General features: G+C 41.8%; 1 protein-coding gene across 4 annotated transcripts in view; it reads left to right on the plus strand.

Annotated features, from left to right (window-relative positions):
• Positions 1-23002, plus strand: part of FILIP1 (filamin A interacting protein 1) — a 110466-nt gene that overhangs the window by 57173 nt on the left and 30291 nt on the right. For all 4 annotated transcript variants that reach the window (XM_052781690.1, XM_052781689.1, XM_052781688.1 and 1 more), the window contains 2 exons: positions 6911-7084; positions 9199-9377. In XM_052781690.1, coding sequence (XP_052637650.1) covers positions 6911-7084; positions 9199-9377 — 353 coding nt within the window. The remainder of the gene's footprint in view (positions 1-6910; positions 7085-9198; positions 9378-23002) is intronic.

Raw genomic sequence — 23002 nt, forward strand, 5'->3', positions numbered from 1 at the left:
CACTGAGTGAATGATATAAGCAAGGCTACTTCAGACATCTGGTACAGGAGAGAAAAATATTTCTCGAGTTTTTAGCAAAAAGGAGCTTTGTATGATGCAACAGAACATCCAGCTTCCCAGCTTTGAAGCATGCTTTGTACACTAAGTACATCTGACCTGGAAGACAAATTGCTACCCAGTCCTTGTAGCAGTACGCAGGGATAGTTTGAGGAATCAGGCCTTTAACAAAAATGTTATTCCAGTAGGCAGGGGTAATTTTTATTGCTTTCTTTATTCATCTTCATAGCATCATAACACAAAATGAAGAAAGCGCACTTTCCTTTTAATTATTTGAATTTCCTCCTAAGTAAGAAGAGAAGGGAAGTTATGGAGTTTAAACAGGGATTAGTGTTTAGAAAGTTTTGCAGACACCTGCCTGAAGAGGCTTTCTTCATTAAAGTAAACTAAGCACATGGTATTCACCTTCTGAGGTCTCTAATGGGAATTTTCAGAAATAAGACTATTCCTGCCCTGGCGTTGACACAGCATGAGCTTGTCCTGGATAGTGCAGAAACTAATGTGAGAACATCCTCCCGATCTCCCTCAGAAGGATGCCTTGAGTGTGATGTTTGTTAGCTCTAGGTGAAACATTTGTAAAGTCTACTGGAATTTAGGAAATCAGCCACTGGTAAGACCACAACATTACATGGAGAACCTGTGACCTTATCTAGTTTCTGATGCAGTACAGAGCAGCTGTTGCACTATAAATAACCTGAACTGTGTGCAATGCAAGTAACAGCAACACAAGTAGAAGTAAAGGTTCCTGTCCGTGGTTTGGTAGTTATTTCTTGCCATTAATCACTGGCAAGAAAAATATGACTTCATAAACATTAAATCTCTATTACTTGGTGCTTTCACTTGTGCAGGAATAACAAAGTGTCATGATAAATAGAAAAGAAATAGTCAAAAGCTGGAAATATCAGGTCTTCCAAGTATTACATAAGTGTATGCCTGTAAATACTACTCCTGCTCCTGAATTTTCAAAACTTGTTTCAATTAATTGAGAGGATTGTCATCATGTTATTGAAATATTTAGATTGCTCTGAAGCAGTTAGATGTATTTTAGATGGCTCCAAACATGGACCTACGAAGAAAATAGTTACTGGTAACTGATTTTGAGAGACACATGCTGTGAATTTGCAGGAAGGCTACTTACAAACAAAAGTCAGGGGAAGAGTTTAGGAGATGTACTGGCGAAGGATCTTGAGTCAGCTCAAGTGACTTGAGTCAGCTGACAGTGATTACTTTGATTCTATTCAGCCCATTTTGAATACAACTGAAATTTTTTTCCGATTTACTAGATGCCTTACATGAAACGAGTTTGGTCAGCTCAGTCCCATTTCCCAGGTGACAAATGGCCTATGGCAAAAATTCCCCATTTAGTAGGTGCTGAGTTTTGTTAGCAGTCTCAAGGGAGAGGCCAAAGACTGTGGGAATGGGGAGAGAGGGCTGTAGTAAATTGGCAGGGCAGAGCACGAGGAGGAAGCACGTCCGAATGCCGGGCTTGTGTAACAGTCTTTCCATTGACCAAGAATTTGGTTGCTAGGCTGCCGGTCCCCTTTTACAAGCAGCAGAGTCATGCTATTGTTTCCTAAATGGTTTCAATTTTATGCAGGGACCTCTTTACATCCTTTCTATATCATTTAAATATTTTACTAGGCATGTAGTAAAGTGAGGTTTGGAACTCAGACCCCTGCTCTGCTCAAGCCAGTGAGCAAAAGAAAGCCCTTCTCTTTTATTCTGCCAAAAAGTGAGTGTTTCAGGGTAGCCCTGCAAAGAGTGGCCTCACGTCAGCCTTCCAGCTGGCTGGCTAGCACGCACTTCTGAGGGGAGGGGAGCATTGTCTTGTATTTCCCAGGTAGAAACCCAGACCCCACATCTTAAGTAAGTGCATTAATCAGTGGGTAGTAGAGAGGAGGAAAAGGAGAGTGGGCAAAGCTGTGGGGGACAGCAGTGCTCCATGGCACTTCAGCCCCTCCATGGACGTACTCAAGTTCTGAGGTCATCAGCCTTTAGATTTTGGCACCTCCAGTAAGCATAAAGCAAGGCTTAGACACAGTTCAGCTCTGCAGTTCCTCTATCAGCAGGGACAGCTGAAGGAGTTAACTGCGTACAGTGTCCAGTTCTGGTCCCCACAATTCAACAAAGACACAGACAAGCTGGAGAAGGTCCAAAGGAAGACCATGAAGGTGATCAAAGGGCTGGAGAACCTGCCCTATGGGGAAAGACTGAAGGAATTAGGTCTTTTCTCCCTGGAGAAGAGAAGGCTCGGAGAGGACCTCATCACAGTATTCCAGTACTTAAAGGGCAGCTACAAAGAAGATGGAGGCTCTCATGGAGAAGACAAGGGGCAATGGGTATAGGTTGCACTGGGAGAGGTTTCATCTCGACATAAGAAAGAAATTTTTTACAGTGAGAACAGTCAATCACTGGAACAACCTCCCCATGGATGTGGTAGAGTCCCCATCACTGAAAGTTTTCAAGATACAATTGGACATGGTGCTAGATGATCTCATCTAGGCTTCCTTACCCACGAGAGGCTGGACCAGATGATCTTTTGAGGTCTCTTCCAACCTGGGCTGTTCTGTGGTTCTATGAGTTTGATGGACAGCGAGTCTCTAAGCAGGCTTTGCTCCTGGAGAAAATGAGTGTGGAAAAACTCCTCTCAACATATCTGGCCTTCTGCGTTTCTTGCCTTGAGAGTATTGCTAAGAGGTAAAAGTGGCCTCTTCATTTATCTGTCTTTATTGCTTCTACTGTTAGAGAATCAGGTACTTGGGGGCACTTTATTAACAGAAAAGTCTGTTTATTTTCAAGAACCTACAATCCGACCAGTATAGATAGAAAGTTAGCTTGGAGTTTTCTGTAGGACAATTTAAGTAATGAAAAACCAATAAAAGTAAATGTATGTATTTTGTCAGTTCTGTGTCTTGACTTTAAAGAGCTTCTCTGACTAATTGCAGTCTTCTGGACTTACGCAAATAAGTTTCATTGTGTTACAAGCTGTTGCAATATGTGGTCTTCTCATGCCTGAATACTCTCTCTCATCAGAGCACCAACAAAACGAAAAAAAGGACTTGAGAGATGGCTTTCCTGTGCCAAACACACCATGTTCCTTCTGCCAAAAGAGCTAACAACTTTACTCTGGGATTTATATACAAGCTTACTTCCAATTTGAAATCTCTTCCTTGTGTTTGTCTCCTAGCTTATGATTTATGCTAACTGTGCTCTGGGACAAGGGAGGTACCTACAGTAGATGTCCATCAGTAGAAATAGCTTGCCAGTATGGTTCTCTCTTCTTAGCTAGGACCCCCCACTTTGAGCCTCTCATACATCTTTCCAGGTATGTGTGTTGAAGTAGCCCAAGTATTAGTCTACAGGATTATTCTGACTTGTTTTCTGAAAATGGTCTGTATCATGCAGTTTAATATAGTGATAGTTGTTCACTATACATTGAAAGAAAACATCTCTACCTGAGCTCTCTTCTAGTTGTTTCAGTGGAAAATTAGTCATTTGGAGGAAACATGAAATCACGAGTTACACAGACCTGCTGTTTCAGCTCCTTCCCTCTATATTATCCTGAGGAGTTTCAGAGAGACTAACTGGAGTTTGCAAATCCTGAGGCTGATTGGAGGTTAGGATGTCGCCCGGGCCCCTCTCTGACCTAGGCTAGCTGCACTTTAGAATCTTCCTCTGCTGGGGCTTGTTGCGGACCAAATGAAAGCAAATTTCTCTCCAGTTTATTATTAGCACGAGGCCCCTTTTTTTGTCCAATGCTTCCTAGCAACCTGAGTATCTGTTTGTAAGTTTGCTTTTCACAAACTGTTATCATAAGCGCACTGAAACAGAGTACTTGGTGAATTATCTGATACCCTTGAAAAGATAACAATGGGAGCGATGGTCAAGCCCAGAAAAGGCAGAAGGCACCTTGCCATGCTAACACGATCCAGATTCCAAGTGTCTGTAGAGTGTGGGGTGCCCAAGAAGGGGTACGTGAGCAGGGACCTGCCTGCGTCCTGGGGATGGTGCCACCCAGCCTATCCCCGGGCTGGGTACCGTCCCCTTGGGCTGTAGCGAAGGGTTTTCAGGGCTGACAGGCCTGCCCTGTCCCTTGGAGCTAAGTGTGTCACTCCTTCCTTTTAAAGATGAAGCAATGAATGGAGGTTTCCTTCAAAGCTCTGAACTGAGCTTGGGCACCTTCTTTCCTGCTTGGGGTGCCAGTTCCTCCATTCAGCATCACCCACTCCCCTGGCTCAGCTTTCTCTGGCTCTCGGGGGACCCAAACTCACAGCTTCCAGAAACTTTTCTCAGCTGGCAGGTTATAAGCTGTTTCAGGGGCTCTTATTCCCTCCTGCTAAAGTTGCTGCATTTTAACCATCGATGATTAAAGGCTAATGAGTCTGGAAGGAAAGTATGCACAGCAGCGCACAACTGAGCAGGAGCTGGGGCACTCGCTGGGAAGAGCAGCGTTCGGTCCCTCCGTCAGCTATTACTGTATTAAATAACCATTGCAGGGACTGGAGCCCAGCTCTGCTCTTCCAAGTCATAGAGTTATATCACCAAGCCCAAGTTGTCTCTGTTTGCTCTGCCTGGCCCTGTCAATGTTTAATTATGCCATCTGAGGCCTGACAGCTTCAACAGGAGAGAATGAACTTATCCTCCTCCCTTCCCAAATAGCCTAGGGTCCAAGGTGTGCCCTTCCCTGAGGAATGGGGTGTGTGGGTCCTGAAGCTTTCTGTGCTCAGGACCAAAGTGAATCGAGGTTTCAGCATGCTTGGTTGTGGCCCTTGGTGCCTGGGGTAGAAGGAGGCTGCCCCCTCATCCCGCTATTTTCGGTGGTCCCTTTGCACAGTGCTCTCCCTGAGCATGCCTGCGGCACAGGGCCCTTGCTGCAAGGCACACAGCGGGACACCGAATTCATTCTTTGGGGCGGGATACAGATATGGCCTCGAAACAGTCTCTTCCTAAAAGGGCCTAAGACAACACATCATAAAATCTGGATATTTATAAATCCCCCTAGAGTCCCATGCTATGCTATTAGACTTTTTAAAGGCTTTTTCTTCAATATAGAAGCATTGGCTTCATAGTAAAGAAGACACTAAGATAACTATTATTTTTACAGGGCTATAAAAAATGATATATTCTCAAACCTGTCTAAAACTTTCCTAAAATAACATTTTTCCTGTACTGAGAGTGGCGTATTTCCATGACATGATGTAGTGAGGTGCACATGCTCTTTTGGCACTCTTTGGGAATAGCCCACATAATTCACCTGTAGTTTTGACATCCATGAGTGATGCACCTTTCCCACACTCATGTTGAAACAACATTAATACCATTCCAGTCTATATTTTGTATCTTGCAGATATGCGCAAAGCTTTTACTTAAGGTTACAAAATGTACTGAGTAAGCCCCTACAGCTAGCTGTTTATAATTGGGCTAGTTCTCAATTGGGTGGCACGATCTTTGCTTCAAGTTCATTTTTTGTTTTATTTTTGTGTTACTCTTTTATTAAAAAAAAAGATTAAAGGGTCTTTACCATTTCCTGAAATTATTTCCTTGCTCACTTTAAAAGCAAGTGGTTTTGTAGAGCTGCAATGCCTCTGTGGTACTAGGTAAAGATTTAAGATTTGCTACAGGGATAATATGGAGTGCCATTATGAACACTGTGGAAAAGCATGAAGCGTTGGTCAGTTCATAAATCCTAAACAGTCGTTGCTTACATAGGGGCAGGATTTGCAAGGGATTTTTCCTAAAATATCTGAACCTTTCTTTAGCCCTTAATTTGCTTCCCAAGCTCACATGGGTTGAGTGTTGGAAGGGCAGGCAAGAGAAAAATTGATGCCTGTACTTTTCTGCCCCTCCTCCCTTTGAGCTTGTGGGAGAGATGCTCTTCAGGGAAATTGGGGAGCTCCCTCCTGCCCACCGAAAACTTGTACCTTTTACAGCTGCTGCCTGGATCATGGCCATATAAGCCTGCCTTGAAGGACAAGCAAGTGCCCTGCCCTCATTTTACAGATGGCTTAACAGATGTTGGCAAGTATCATTAGAAACAGAGCTCAGGATTAAGCATTCATCCGCAGCATAGCCCTAAATTGCCCCTTGTTCATAGCCAGGTGGCCTTGCAGAGCAGTCTCATCATGCCGAGATGCCTGCTCGTGCTGCCTGAAACTGGGGGATCCCACCCAGGGCAGGAGGCAGGAGCTGGGACCCGTGCTCCCCTTGGCCACAGGAGCACCACTGCGCCCAGGTACGGCCCCTGCTCCAGCGTCAGCAGCCCTCCTCCGCTGCCGGGAGGGTTTGCTCAGCCTCTTTGGGTCTGCCGCCAGTTATGCCAGTTAGCCGGCATCTGCAATGGTTCTAGGGTTTTGTTTAAACAAACAAAAGTTAGAAAACTTTATTTTAAAAGTTACTTGAAGAGAATATTTGGTCATAAAGTCAGGTAGAGAATGACTAGGAAATACTTGATTCAAGGCTGGCTGAGAAATATTAATTCAGCCCGCTTGTGCTCTTTGTTGTACTCACCTCCTTACCTCAGTCAGAGAACAGCATGGGCAGTGAATAAGATAAAGTATATGAAGAGTAATGATGTTCCCTGGCTATAGTTGCAACCCAGATAAAAATTCATAGCATTCAAATGTAATGACAGGCAGGAATAGAATAATTAATGTCTACAAGGACAACATTTGGATTGCACAGATCATGTTTACTCTGATATCTCCCAAAGTTTTTATATTTGCATGGGCACCCTGGCATTCTTCTAATTTATTTTGGTTTTATGTATGCAGTCTGTACATATGAAATGCCCCTATTTTCCGTGTTCCCTGTTGGTTAATAGGTTGGCTTATGGTAGTGATTTGCAATGTTACAGGCAAGGGAGGATGTGATCCACATGCTGAAGACAGAGAAAACCAAACCTGAAGTTTTAGAAGCTCATTATGGGTCTGCAGCTCCAGAGAACGTGCTCCGAGTGCTACACAGGGACGCCATCCTTGCCCAAGAAAAGTCTATAAGGGAAGACGTGTATGAGAAACCAATTTCAGAGGTAATGACTTCTTGATTTACATCATTATGTCTGTGCAGGTGAAATCCTAACCAGAAGTAAGACTCCACATATTTTGGATGTGTGCAAAGCATGCAAGAGGATAACACAGCATCTGTACAAATGACAAGAAATCGAAGAAAAATTGAATATTCTTGTTCACTCAACTGCAGAATAGGTTGTAAGCAAAGTCTTGGGTTTGAACACAAACAATAAAGAGATTGTATGCTCCTTAGGGCTGGTGCTGTTAAGCAAGAACAAAAGCTTTGGGTGTTACATTTCTGGTTTTTAAATTCCTTTCAATTATAGGCTCCAACCTCTACTGCTTGCAGCACTGGTAAGCACTCTGATTTTCTTGGCATACTAGACCACTATCGTGTGGGTAGTTAGGAAAAGACGACCTTCAGAGATTGACTTTGACCGTATTTATGGGATCATAAATCTGCGATCATTTGACATCACTTAAGCTCTAGGACTGCAAAGTCAGTTCAGCCCCTGAAAGAGACCTGTAGGACTTGATCCCTTGCTTTAAAATCTAAGGAATAAATGAATGTAGAATAGACCTGGGAATGTCTGAGGCCAGTGTGAATGCCAAAATAAACAGCCACTGCTCATGTTTATAGTTTCGTAACAGTCCAGGGCATGGAGAAAGTGCATGCAACAACATACAATATAGTATACTGTAGTGCCTGTCCAAATTTTCATTGTTCCTCCTATTAGAACATTTAATTCTTTCACCAGGAATTGTGTCTACCACAGGTTACCTTTATACTGTGTATTCTTATTGAAGTATCTTCTGGAATTTTGGGGATGATAATAAATAAGGAAAGCAAACATTAGCATGTGGGAGCATGCATGAAATACTGTTGAACAAGATTAAAAGAGCTTAGCAGGGCTTTTGTCTAAAGAAGCTGATAATTTGATGGGGACCTCAGTGGAAAAGTTTTATCATGTGTAGGTCCACAGGGGTTATGTTGGAGCTAAAATAGGTTGGTGACAAAATTTCCTAAGTGCAAAAGATCTACTCTCAAAGGCTGAACCCGACCTGGCTCCTTCATAAAATGCAATGACTGCTTCACTTTGACTGCTGTGGTCAACTTCTGGAGAGCAAATTGCCGTGGTCCTCCTGCTCTCTTATTTCCCTCAGATTGCTGAGGCACCCTGTGAAACAACAGCTGCCTGGTGCAGTCAGCGAGGAGGAAGATGTGATTCCCACAGGGTAAGGGCTGGAAGTGGGCAGAGCAGGCTCTGCCAGCTGCCGTGCCAGTGGCAGGCAAGCAGAGAAATGTCAGGGCTGCAGGCTGCTTCGGCAGGGAGGAGGATGGAGTTTGTCATCTGCTCCCAAGAAACGGTGAAAGGAGCAACGTGAATAGCCGTGATGGCTTCCGAGTGCCCTGGCAACATTTTAGACACACGTCCCTGGCCTTAGGGTTTGTTTGAATAACAATTGGCATATTAACGTAAAAAAAACACCCAGAAGTCAAAAAAGGTGAAGTTTCTAATAAAGAAAGAGAAATTCCTGTCAAAAAACAGGCTGAGGGGAAAAGCCTACGGCTTATAATGAATTGTATTTGTTAATATGAAACTGAATCTGTGCTGAATCTAAATAGCTTAGACTTTTTATCTCAGCAGTCCTACAGGTGCATTGAAGATGCATAACTCAAATTTCAGCCTTGAGCTTACACCTTATGCTCCACATATAGGTGTCTAGTCCCCATATAGGTGCGTGAACTCGGCCTCCCAGGGTCTGAGGGCATGTATCCTGCCCTGGCATTTGCTACAGCTTTTCCCCTGTGAAATGAGGAAAGTGTACACAGCACCTCACCACAGGGGAAATTCTGCACTACAACAATATTATTTGTTACCCTAAAACTAAGTGGAGTTCTGTCCTTTGTGTATCTGAAAACTGCGCAAATATTTATTGCAAACACGCTGTCCAAAGAAATCATTACTTTTACAGGACAGTTACTCTTATTTCTAGTCACTGCTTTATGTAAAGCCCAAGACATAAAATTATGGGACTTGCATTTACCAAACACAACATTGTTGGTTAATAAATCAGATTAAGTAAGCAAGGAGACCTTTAAAACAGTCTATTCTCCTTTCCTACAATCCAGCTGGACAGACTTGAGGAAAAGCAGAAAGAGACGTATCGGCGCATGCTGGAACAGCTCCTGTTGGCAGAAAAGTGCCATCGCCGCACAGTTTATGAGCTAGAAAATGAGAAACATAAACATACAGATTACATGAACAAGAGCGATGACTTTACCAACCTCTTGGAACAGGAGCGGGAGAGGTGAGTACCTGAGATGGTGCAAAGAGTATCCCCAGTGTCCCAGTGCTTGTGGTTCAGCAGTGACATGGTCTGGTATTTTCCGTGTTTAAATGACACTAAACTTATGTGTAAACCATTTGTAAATGTCGGTCCACTCATGTTATTAGTAAGTACCTTACTGTGCAAGTCTAGAGCTGGAGGAATACTACTGAATGTTCCTGTAGTGTGCACTTGAATTAAGGCATGATTTTGTTATGAATTACTCATACCCATTTTGGGTTCACCTCCTGGTAGCTTTTGATCAGATGTTATTTATGTTGGCCAAGTTTGGGGCTGGCTTGCTTAGCTAAGCACCACATTTTGTAAAGGACAGGGCACTGTTTGTCACAGCAGGAGTACAGGGTAAGGAAAACCACAACACACATTAGGATACTGGCACACAAGTGGTAGGGACTTTGCCATGCCCCACTCATTTAGGCTGGCAAAGTCACAAACCATTTGCGTTATTTTTCATATTTTTGAAGATGCACGCCTCAGGCAAGATCTATGTTCCCCTGGAAGAAAATATTTTCATGTTTTTTAAAATGTGCCCAGTCTGCGATGGACTATCTACAGAGTTTATCTCACAGTCTCATACTCTCCAGGGTTTTTTCTTCAAGTGTTTGTCCTCCTTGTTGGAGTAATTTGTTCTCTGAGTCTCTAAGAAAAGAAAGAGCACCTACCAGCAAGAATAAGCACTCGGTAACAGCCTCAGTTTTTCAATATGAAATTTTCATGCACGTACCAAACTGCTTGAAATCAATCCACAATGTTTTGTTGTTTTTTTTTTTTAAAAAAAAGCTCTGAGAAAAATACGGCAAGTTCAAAGAAGAAATGCTTTTGAGGAAACCACAGTCTGGTGGCAGACATTTGCAAAAAGCCAGGAGCTAAATTGTTTAGTGTATTTCCTGAGCTCAGTTCAGTGCCAACTTTGAGTAGGTGGCACATGAGCTACAGTGACCATATTTCCTGGTTAAATAGCTGGGGGGGGGTTGTCTCTCTGTTTTCTTGGGTTGATTGGCAAACTTTAAAGGACAAAAATACTTCTGCATCTTAGCAATTTGATTCTCTTAACAGAAAATAAAAAATTTGTTGTATTTCCAAGTAAAGAGCAATTTCACATCTGATTCTCATAGATGCCATTTTTTCTCTGTGCTAAGTATCCCTGTATGTGTGGACATGCAGGCAACTAAAATGCTACAAAAGTGGTATTAAAATACCATTTACATTTGTCTTTACATTTTATATTCACTTTAATTTGACAATTGGTGCCTTCTTATTATTCCAGTTCAACTCGTGAAGGCCATTAAATAGCCTAAGATTATGACCTGTTTTGAACTGACTTCCTTCAATGAACTGATTAAAGAGCTTTCTGCCTCACATTACTACTGCTAAGATACCAAGTCCCATCTCTGTGGGCATTTTTTCATACTCTTCCTGCTCTTTCATGTCTTTTAAACTTCAGTTTTTCCACATTCTACAGTTTTTGGAAAAACAGCAATAAAGAAAGCAGAATTTGAGTTTGAACTTCTATTGAAAGCCAATCTTTAAGAGCAACTAAATCCGGCGGCTTTAGTTGCCAGTGCCTCTGTACTGGTGCCTGGGGCAGGGAGGAGAATTGCAGTGCTGAAGCCCTCTTGATTTATGTTGAGTGACACGAGAAACCTGATGTTTGCTACTTAATCCACTTTGTTTGTCTAAGGCACTAATGAGGAAATTAATTTCAAGTTTAGTAGCAACCAAGCAGAGAACATAGCAGGTAGCTAAACATAGAAAATGAAGCGTGCACGTCCCTGCCTCTTCAGGGTCCTCCTCCCCGATCACTTGCAGAGCAGATTAGCAAAATCAGGATGGGCTGGAAACCACTCATTAGTGTATAGTCTTAAATGATCTCAACTCCTCATCTTTGTTTGCTGTGTGCACATGAAACTGAGGCTGCACCCACATATTTGTGCATATTAAAAACTGGAAGTAGTATCCTTTGAGGGCTGTATTCACAGTGAAAGAGAGGGTGATGGGATGACTTCTCAGGAAAGTCCCACAGTGGCAATCAGCAATAGATTTTTGTCAAAAAGAAAGAGTTTGTAGTGGAAAGATTAAGTTGCAATAGGTTAAAACATAAAAAACCCTCCCATACTCAATCTGCATATTGGGAGAGAGAACTGACCTGCCCAAAAGCATTTCTTAGGGTCCTGCATAGGCATTCTTGTTTTATGAGTACCACTATATATATAATCTGTTTTACTGTGGTGCTTTGAGGCCTTAGGGTTATTTTATTAAGAGTTGAACAGACTTGTAGTCTCCATGAAACAGAAAAGGGACACGGAGGTGAACTTTGCCCGTCAGCCACTCCGCTGCACTCGCAGTTATAATGTTAATGAGACAGGGTGAGCAGGAGGAAGAACAGCCTGTGGGACGGCCATCTCACAGCAGTCTGGTACAAAGAGAGCAGTAATAATTTCTGTGCTGGATCTAAGTAATTTGAGTAATTTCTTTCCTCACAGTATTTTACCAATCTTTCCTAATCATTGCTGTCCACACCAACTTTTAGAGGCCACATCTGCTTTTGCTGTCCTGTGAAAGTTCGAACAAGATAAAAAGGGAAATTCTTTAAGAACAGAAATACGCCTCAGTTCTAATGTATTTCTAGCACTCTTTTAATGTATTTATTTTGGAATATATTTTTACATACACTTTCATACATTGTCTCTAATCCATCCACAACAACATGATAAGAAAGCAAACAGTCCCTATGAGGGACTAATTATTTCAGCCTTGCACAGGAAGAAAGTAACAGGAAAACATGATTTGTCAAGAATAATTATGCATGAAAAGTATAAAAAATAAAAAAGAGAAAATTGTACATGGGGATATTAAAAATGTAGACAGCTAGGAGGGGTAAATGGAGAAAGCTGGAGGGCCTGACTGTTGGTGTTGGCTCTGCAACACCAAGTGCAACTAAGCTGTAGAAAGGTTGTGGAAAAGGTTGGCATGTTACAGGAAAAGAGTAGTGACAACCATTTGCCAGATGGAGATGAAAGAAATCTGGTACTTTTAGTGGAAGACCACCACAGACATGGTGTCTGAAGTGTTTTGCTGATTTCCCTATAGTACGCTATAATTATATCTAAAGATGGGAATGTTTTGAAAGTTAGGGATAGTATTTTCTTTTTTTACGATTCGACGAAAATTCCCCTTTTCCACGCTTGCCTACCTCAGCTGCGGTTCATAACATCAAGTTGTCCTTGGGCATCTCCTATCCCCAGGAGTGCAAAAGCAGCCATCTTCCTGGAGAAATAAGGAGAAGAGCTGGAGGCCCCTGGGCCCCCTCAGAGGGAGACCTTTGGTGGCAGTCGGTGGGGTAAGGAGTCTCTGGTCTGGCAGGTGGAGAATGAGGGGTTTGACTGGAGCTGCACTGACAACGTGGCTTGCAGTGAACACCTGAAGAGCAGAAGACCATGCAGCAGCATCCCAACCCCAAAAAGCTCTTGTGTAAAGCAGGCTTAACGTGAAGTGGTACTCGGTTGTTTTCTGTTCTGCCTAGTCCTAGCCCTCTTGCCTTCTCCTTTAGGGAACTGGGGGAGGGAGGGGAGAAATCTTTAGGATCAATTATAAACTTTTTTATTTGAACAGCAGGGCTTTTTCTTCTGGTGGAAAAGGGGAGAGCTCACTGTAACCTCGGCACTGCTTCGACCTCGCGATCGACCTAGGAGATGGGGTTTAAAATCCTGACATTTTTAGAGGTGCTAATCTCTGAACAATTTGTCTTGTACTCTTCTTTTAATCCCATTTGTTGACAGCACATTTTGCTGCTATTAAAAGCGCTGGAAAGCTCTCATTGATTTTAATGGTTCAGAAAGAGGCTTCTGGTGAGGACCACTGAGCCTGTCCTGCAGGAAGGATGGCAGAAATCGCCTGAAAGCCTTCAAAAATGGGGGGAGGAGGGAGTTGCTTTCATATGCATGGGACGTGGTTTGCAGAATAGAGGGTGCGATGTGGCAGAAAGGCTTTGTTGGAGCTCGTTAAGGGAGATCTGTGCAAGTCTTTTGTGAGTAATTTGATCATTTCCAGCAAGATCCCTGAGACTGCCGAGACTCTCTTACCCCACCACACAATGTGTCAGTAAACACACACCCAGTATCTAATGTAAGTACTGTCTGTCTGAAAGCATCGATATTATGTTTAGTCACATTTGATTGTAAGACTTCATCGAAGTGATGAGGATTTTAAACTGGCTCTTGCTTTCCTTGCTGCAGCTTCAAATTATTCTTTACAACCACATCGACAGTGTTCCTAGTGCGCTGAAGCATTTCGCATTTTCCTCAAAGGCAAGGCCAAGGATTCAGTCTGTACTTCCTAAGCAGTGCCCTGCTAAATCTGGTTTTGGTTAAACCCTCTTTTTGAAGTACATGGCCATAATTAGATCTGCTTAGAGGAGACAGCAGGACTGTGACCCCAGATCTTTCCTCCACAAAGTTTCCTTTCAGTCTTCGTGTAAAATTGTCTCCTCTCTGCCTCCCCCATCGCAGCACCCCCAGCAAGGAATGCACTGGCAAGTCCCTCGGAGGTCTGTGATAATACATTCCTCTCGGCTTCGGTCATCCTGGCACCGAGATGCTCTTGGCTGCTCTGCTGGTGATGTAATTCTGGGCCCACATCACCTGCAAAGGAAACTGATCTGCGAGCAATAAAGCACACAGCCGTCTTGAAACAAAAATGGGAGTGTTGATGTTAGCAAGTTTTTAAAATCTTTTTTTTTCCCTTTTGCATTTCTGCTTTTATTACCAAAGCTCCCCTTCTCCCTTTTCCCACGAGACGGCAGCACCAAACCTTTCACTGGGAAGTGCTTGCCTTTTTGTTTCCCTTTATTTCATGGATCAAAGCAAGTGTAAAAGCTGGAGTGTGACATAGCTTGGAGATTTTGTCTGCGTTACCTTTCCAGTTTGCATTTTCTCTTGATTTTTATGGAGATTGTAAAATAAAGAAGCTGGCAGGAAGACAGCAGGGCAGAGTATCCATCAGTTACTTGTTTAGAGAACAATCAAGCCAAAAGTATGAAGTGTTCAGGGCTAATAAATCTCTGTGATTTATGAGTTTAAGGCCAAATTCTGTGGTAAGAATAGCCCCATACAGAGATATTGGGGTGAGGTGTATGGTGCAAACATATAGCACAGATTTTGGCCTGTAACTGTGTAACCTGTTGGTGATTCCTTTAAAGTCTGGAAATCAAGTTACTTTACAGAAAGATTTTTGCTATTTTTTTTCTCCAAGAGTTCTTAGCCATATTTGTACTCTGACTTTTTTCTCATATGGTGATTGTTTCTGTGTCTTGGTTTCCAAATTGTGACCCAAAAAAAGGAAAAGCCAGCCCAATGGGACTGTGGGAATTCACCATTGCGTACAGTAGTTACTCATCTTACTGCACATTACTGGCTGTAGTAGAGCACTGAGTCACTCTCTGCCTACTTTTCAGTAAGTGCATCTCTAAACTTTTAATCTTATAATGTAGAAGACAAGGGCCACAGTACAGTTTTTATTCTTTTCTTTTACACTGACATGCTATCTGTATGGTTTGGAAACACTGGCTATTTTCTGTCAATGTAATATATTGACAGGACCACTGATCACAAATTCTGTGGTAGTCTATTAAAAGAAATAAATGAAAAAACCTGGCAATGACAAATACCATTTCTGCACAGTTAAGTAAATCTGAAGATCATCCATTTTGCAGGTCCTGTTTTACAGCTCTAGCTGACTGCAAGACAGCGACTGCTCGAAGTTTATGTTTTAACTAATGAATATGGTCCCAAGTTCCAACAAAACGGCTCCAAAGGTAATTTAAAAATGAAAGAACAGCCACATCGGACTGTGGAGAAACAATATGAAAGTATTGCGAGTCTTATACAATGTGAGGCTTGCCACGAGCTGGGACTAATCCAAATCCATCTCTTCACACTTGGATAGTCCTCAAAACTGTCCAGTCTTTCAGTCACTTCTGGGATTATATAAAATGGCATCATGTGTTGTTTCAGCTATTCTTCCAAAATTTTTTCTAAGTAGGCATCAGCTTCACAGCCCTTGAGAGAGAATTATTATACAAAACTATATGTAGTTCATTATTCCTAGCAAGTTTGCTTGCTAAAATCATCAATTCAAATGCTCCCAGGGTCAGATTTGGGGAAAAAATTACTTCATTCAAAATCTACTCACGAACCCAAACTCTGTCCAGGGTGCAATAGGTAACAATTTAAGGGGCTTTTGGCATGTTTCAGAGTTATTATACTACTGAAATAAATATCAGTTCACAGCTCTACTGAGGCCATCTTTCTAAGTTGTCATTTTTTTAGGCAAAGAAAACAAGAACTGAATCAGGGTCATGTAGGGAAAATTGCTTCCTCATTCAGAAAGATTAGAAACAGGTTTCAGTTGAAGTGCCAGGTTTCAGTGAATTTCTAAAAAATTTAGATAGATGCCACTTATTTACAAGTATAAATATATGCTAAGAGTCACTCAAGCTTGAACATGTTGGATATTTGCTTTATGTTTAAATGGAAGTTTACCTGTGCAGAGATGTACAGACTGATTAGCAAAGTATAAGACTTACTATTTTGATTAATGCCTTACAAATATTCAAGACCTGTTCTACATTGTCAGATGATAACTCCCACTAAGCTGTGTGAAGAACCTCAAGATGTCATCTGACTTGGGGGTGTTATTCTGACTCAGTGAGCCTATATAGATGCTTTCCTAACCCTAAACAGATGTGATGCTTTTTCCATCTTCTTTCCCAAGATGAGTGCTATGTTGTGCATCCTTTCTCCTTCCTGCAGTATCTCCACCAGCAGTGGAGAATACCAACAATGAGTTTTATATTTGCATCGTTTCAGTTTTCATTTCTTTTTAAGGCTTAAATGTGGAAAAATCTTAAGGCAGAAGAAAAAACCCAGGTGGTGCAAAAATCCGAACCAAACGTTCTTGTGAAATTTGCCAAAGCTTGTGCAAATGTGAAGGGGAATAAATGCAGAATGCAAAATGTATAATTCAGCATATATTTGTAAAGCACCTGTGATTATAATATTGTCTTGCCATAACTACTGTTTCCACTAATTTTTTAAAAACTCATTAAAAATGCCATTTTGGGTGTAAGATAATTATTATAAATGTCATCAAAGAAAATCTGGTGGCTTAATTCACAAGACCAGCTAGTCAAAAAACCATATCAAATAACCCTGTGATTATGCCGCTCACCTAGACCATGGGAGACTTTCAATTCTCCCGTCAACCTGTTGAGACTTGAACCCACCTCTCTGAGGAGGCCTTCCTGGGCATGTCATTGGGTCTCTTGGGGTGTCTGTTTCCTACTCTTCCCAGGTAAAATTGTTGCACATTTACAAGTCACTAACATACTTTTTGAGTTCTTTTCACCAAAAGGATGACAATCTTCTTGTAGGTCAGTGCCTAGGTATTCAAATTCCCCCAGACACAGGAATTCACTGGGCCAGGTCTCTCCATTTTCCAAAAAGTGAAGATTTTTCACTTGTTGTTTTGGTGAACAGTGCCTTGATATGGTCCTCTCTCTGTGGTGCTTTTTTTAAAATGACAAAGATGGAAATGAAATTACTTGTTCAAGATGAACAAATGTTTCACTGAAATCCACATGAAACTTTTTTCACTTGAATGAGAGAGAAAAATAAAGCTGCTTTTTTTTTTTCTTTGATAATTTCTTATTTAATTTTTGGTTCAGCTCTGGAACTGAAAAATCAATTACTCACACAGCTCTGTTATCCAGTTGTTTATATTAGGGAATGATTAATAGTAACGTAGCTGAATATGTAATGCCCTAATGAGAAAAGATAAAGAAATCAGCAGAAAATGAGGCTAAATTATAGCAGAGTGACAGCAATGCTTTTCTGATGATAGCAATTATGTCATAGGTGAAAAAGTATCTCTTGGTGACAAGTATATATATTACAGGATGAAAGTTCCTGTACAGTTCCGTTTAAAATGTTTATTTTCAGAGGAACTGGAAAAGGATAGACATACTCTCTTTCATCGTTTAAATATCAGGCTTTTCCTAGATGACTTAACTTGTTTTAAAATGATGCATAGCTTTCAACATTTTTTCATTTTGCAAATTACTGGCTGGGATACAACCCTGGTTTCCAAAAACAGTAGGGGCAAAACAGTGTCCATACTGGTGAAAGACAGGCGGGTGGTGTGGAGGATAGGGCACTGCTGCTTGCAGTTGTTGTTGTACAGCTCACGCTCTGTGGGCACGGCTAATCCTACGATGGAGAAGAGTGTGTCCTGGTTTGACTGGCTCATGTCCTGACCTGACAGACCAAGTACTGTTGGCCCAACTTGCTTTCGGTGGCAAGCACTGTTGCTTTGTGCCCATCATTACACTGAGCCGTCTACATCCAGCTTCTTCAGGTCTTAGGAAATAACTAATCCGTAAAAATGCCAACTTGACGCTGGATTTTATGAGCACAAAGCTGGCATTGTTGCAATTCCTTTGAAGTCAGTAGAGCTCTTCTTGATTAATGGGATTAATGAGAACCAGGGTAGGAACGCCGAAAATGTTAAAACAGTGTGTGTGTGTGTGTGTGTGTATGTACATGTAGAAGTATATATATATAAAAATGTATTACATTCAGCAGTTTCTTGAGTGGAGTTATAGCTCCTGGATAAGAGTTTGCTCTCCAGCAAAATAACTTATCATCAACAATATTTATTTCCTGTATGACTATATTTTTATATAACTTCTATATGCATTTCTGTTTATGATGATAATAATTTATTGCTACATTATTTTTACATAATTTCTGCAGCCAAATAACACCTTTGTATTTTGAATTATTTTTGGTCAGTATTGCCTATTGATTCTACCAAGGAGGCTGCAAGCTTTTGCAGACGGATTTTGCCTCTCTCTGTGTGTGAGGTATCATTTACGCTTATGTCACTATAACATTTAAAAAAGAATAGTGATTTGTAAGCAAGGATGCTCAGTGGAAGTCAACAGCTGACAACCAAATACCTGATTAGAAAACAACAGGGCCAGGATGCATAAGCCCTGCAGTTATTCAGAGGGCAACACAGACATGGCAGAAAGAAATTTTAAGGCAAGCAGAGGCAAGAAGAGTACCTTCTAATTCACACTTACAGTATGAAACTGGCCCGGTTTCTCCTTGCTTGCTCTCCATCTGGGTACATAAGTTTTCCCTGTCCTTCCCTTTTGCCATCCAAACATTCAACAGGCTGGTGGTCAGGACATCATCTTGGAAAGAGGTAGCGCAAGCTGGAATTACCTCAGCCTGAGGAGAGAAATAAAACCAGGTATGCCACTCCCTGGGCAAGTAATGCAGTCCACAAGCACTGGTGCAAGAGGCAGCCCCCTTCCAACTCTTCCTTTGAATGGAAGTACCTATGGCTCCCATCCCTGCGCAATGGCTGTGGTCAGCCCATGTCTCCCTGGTCCTCAGAACAAGCCCTTTGCTGTTCCGTGTGTAAAGACATGTATTTCATGAGGCACAAATAACCTCAGGTGGAGAATGCTGTTCAGCTCAGGCAAGATGATAGGACTTGCAAGGATGTGCAACAGCAAGTTTGGGTGACCAAGATACAGATCTGCCCAAAAATCAGGTGCCTATGAACATTCAGATTTATATGTGTGGTGGTGTTTGGTTGGGGTTTTTTATCTGTCCCTCTTTAAATTATTCATTAATTGCATTCCAAAAATCTGTGTGAGTCTTTTTTGGATCCTGCTCTCAGCAACTACAAGCAGGAGGTTAAAATAGCAGGCTCAAATCTCAGGAGAATCTAGCCCCTGGGTGAGTGCTGTGGGGACAGTCTCTTCTACAATTGCTTCTCAATAGACACAAATCTTCTAATGCAAGCAGCAAACCTAAGAATTGCATGAGCTGTAGTAATTAGCTATGTGGTAGTAGAAAAGCTTTGTGTAGGTATATGGGGTTTTGTTTGGGGGTTTTTTTCAGGGTTGTGGTGGGTTTGGGGATTTTTGGGGGGGGGGCGGGGGTGGGGGGTCCATTTATGCTGCACCTCCAGAACACAAGGGCAAAAAGCACTGGCAACGGTGGGGCTGTGAGATGGATGTGGTGGGCAGCTGTGTGCTCCTTTGTGTTCAGGGCAAGAGCTGAGGGTCCTGGCATGAAAATTAACAGAAATACCTTCACAGCCTTTCAGAGTGACGGTTGGGACACAGTATATTAGGATGTGGTGTGACAGCCAGGATTACTCAGTGCTGATGTTGTTAAAATCCATCAGTCTCTCTTTAGCTCATAAAAGCAGCCGCTGACTGCTCTTTTACAGCATTTGAAAATTTTACTGAGGATTCATTATTTGTTAAATCACTGAACACAGTGCTCACAGGAAGTCATGTTTAAAAATCAAGCAGGAATCTTCATGAGATTATTTATTTTTCTCCACTTTTATAAGTGTGCATTGTTTAATCCTTATGTCAAGCTGTGACTGAGGTGGCCAAATATGATACAAAACAGTGCACACATAGCCTGTATTTCTAAGAAAATCTGAGAACCTGCGTTGAGGGAGATGGAGTTTTTATATTGACTCTACTTGAGCAGACTCTTGCTCTCAAGCTGCATTGATGTTGTACAGCTGTGTGAGCTTTTCCACGCTTGACTAGCCCAGTGCGTGCAATTATATGAATGATGCTACTTCCTAAATCCAGTTTTTAAACCTGTTCACTCTTTTTTTTTTTTTTTTAACACTTTCCCATGTTTGAGACCCTGTCATGGTGACTCCAGACACCATCACTTGGGTTGCTTGATGCTAAAACAAAGCAGCGATTCTTTGGACCCTGTTTTCTCTTGTTTTTCCTGCCCACTTGTTTTATTCACTCTATCAAATACATTCTTTCAGTGGTGTATCAAATGGGAAGCAGTGAGGTGGACAACCTTTAGTTTTAGATGCAGGACTCAGGTGCCTTTCAGTCCCAGTCACTGGATCACCTTGCTTTGAGGAGGTCAGTGAGAAGCAGCACAAAAAAAAAGGAAGTCCAGAAAAGGTCAGCAGGAGTTAGAGCAACGGGGCAGGAACTGAACTGATGGAACTGGAAGGTAAAGGATGAGGAATAGCAAAGAGGCAGGTTTAGGGCAGGGGATGGCAGCCACAAGACAAAGAATATGGGAAGTGGATCTGAATTCAGAGATTAATGAAAACAGGAGTGGTGAGGGGAACTAGCTGTTGGCAAAAGTAGAGCACTGTAGAGCCTTCCAGGTGGATGACAGAGGGAAAAAAGATGGTGAAGAGAGAAGATAGAAAAGAGACCGAGCTGCAAGCAGAAGAAGACATATAAAGAACAATACAGCAAAAATGAAGCAGAAGGCGTCATATTGATGATGTTGCTTAATGCAGTAGAGCACAGGCACTGGGACTTCCCATAACTTGTTTGCACCAACAGATGATACACTTTAGGGAAAAAAGTAATTCTGCCTTGATTGCCAGTTTCCAGTAAGGGAATATTCACCACTGTTCTTTATGAGTTACTTATTGTCATGCTTAAAAATGTGACTCTTATCTCTAGATGGAGTATTTCTGTTCTATAAACCCACAGTCAGAGAAGTCAGGTGAGGGGGAGGCAGCAGAAGGGGCAACAACAGAGAGCCAGCTGCCAACAGAACAAAAGCATCACACAGGTGAAAATCAGTCAGGCTTAATTCATGTTCCAGACCCAGGCTGTGCAAAGGAGGCCAAGACTGCCAAAAGACTAAGTCTCTTCTGGTAAGCTGAGAACAGGCACAGCTCTCCCTGCCCTCAAAGCCTCAAGCTCGTTCCTCCACGTCATTTTTCCACATGAACACCTAGCACATCAAAAGTGAGTAATTTAGAAAAACAAGGGTGGAGACCAGAGCAGGTAAAGACAACATTAGTGAGGTGCTCTGATAAAGCACGGATACGTGAAGCAGCCAATGCTAAAAATGGCAGGTCCACAGCGGGCAGTAAGGCACCATCCTGCCATGTGCACTTCTCTGAGGTCCTGGACACCTTTTCCCCTGACTCGAGAGATGCTTTGGTCAAAGGGCCACAGCCTGCTTCTATGATACTGTTGGTGCTTATTCACAAAATGATGATGAAATCACACTATAAAAGAGTACCCTTGACATAGATGGGTTCTACTTCAGCTGTAATCATTTTTACTTCTGGGAGATCCACCAGTATTGGAGATACTGAGCTTTCCCAGAGATCAAAAGGATACACACAAGTGTTAAGAAAGCAGAAAACCAGAAGGGGGGAAAAAAGTGGAAAAGGAAAACAAAGCCAGAAATACTTTTGTTAAACTTCTGAATAATGCTTTCATAAAAGGCAGCAGATCCTAACGTAGGGCAATTTTCATGCTGCAAAGAGAAAAAGAATTTAAAATCTAGGCAGCATGACTGATTTAGAAAGATCTGAGGAGTAATAAAAAAGCCTGTGTGCAAATGTGTGTGCATCTGTGTGTGCGTGCACAGTTTCTTTAACAGCTGCATGGAACAACCTGTTTCAAATAAGAACAAAGGTGAACAAAGCCAGTTGTCAGTGCAGCTTACCAAATGAAGTTTCTTAGAGTGCATGATGTACGCTATATAAAATGTATTGCCTGAGATATAACAGCACAGAGTCCAACTGGAAGTCTTTTTCTCAGGTTTTTCCTACAGTCATGTTTCAAGAATTTACTGTATTTATCTTCATTATTTATTTGTCTCCAAAAGGCCCAATGGATCACCTTGTTCACTATAACTTCAGCAGCAAATTAAAATCAGCCTCTCCCCTCCTGCAATATTCAAAGTTTTCACATTCTATCAAGATGCTACTGAACTCATTAATACCTGTTACGCTAAGAGTAGGCAACTGGCTAAGTAGAAAGCGGAGGACAGGTCTGACTTACCAAATGAGTTTGACTTGCCAAAAGGAGAAAAAAACCCAAAATAACGATGGAAGATTTTCACTGCTTTGAAGGTTTTACAAACAAAAAAAATCAAGTCTGGCAAGCAACACAATATACTTTTTCATGTATGTAAGTAAACACAAATTTAGGAAAAGTTTTGTTTTGCAAAACCAGAAATATTTGGGCTTTTTGTAACATGTTAGAGAACTTGGAGAGAGTTGCAAGCGCTGCCTTGCTATAAACGTTACATATGTTTCTGCACTGAAGATAAAGAGCCAAGAGAGAGCAAGGCAGTCTGCTGGAAAGGTTACAAAGCCCTGTTTACAGAGAATTTTATAATCAGGCAACCATTTGTTACAAGTCTCTAAGATCCACAAGAGGAATCCATTGCTGTTCAGAGTTTAGTGAATTTTTAAAGGGAGCAACTTATCAAAGAAATGTGTAGTCTATTAGCACATCATTAAATAGCTAAACCAATTCCACCTTTTGCTTCCCGGTTACTCTCCTCTATAGCAGACAACTGTGCCAGATGCACAGTACAATTTCTGACTTTCAGAGGTGAGGTGGAGTTTGAGATTCCTATCTATTCCCTCCCTGCTTTTATTTCTTGGTGTTTTTCTTACCTGGTCTCACAATGTTGCAAGTGCTGCTTTACTCAGGAATGTGTTTCTTGGACTACTTCATCCCAATGAAAGCATAAACA

The sequence above is a fragment of the Harpia harpyja genome, chromosome 3 (genome assembly GCF_026419915.1).
Source record: "Harpia harpyja isolate bHarHar1 chromosome 3, bHarHar1 primary haplotype, whole genome shotgun sequence".
Lineage (NCBI taxonomy): Eukaryota > Metazoa > Chordata > Aves > Accipitriformes > Accipitridae > Harpia > Harpia harpyja.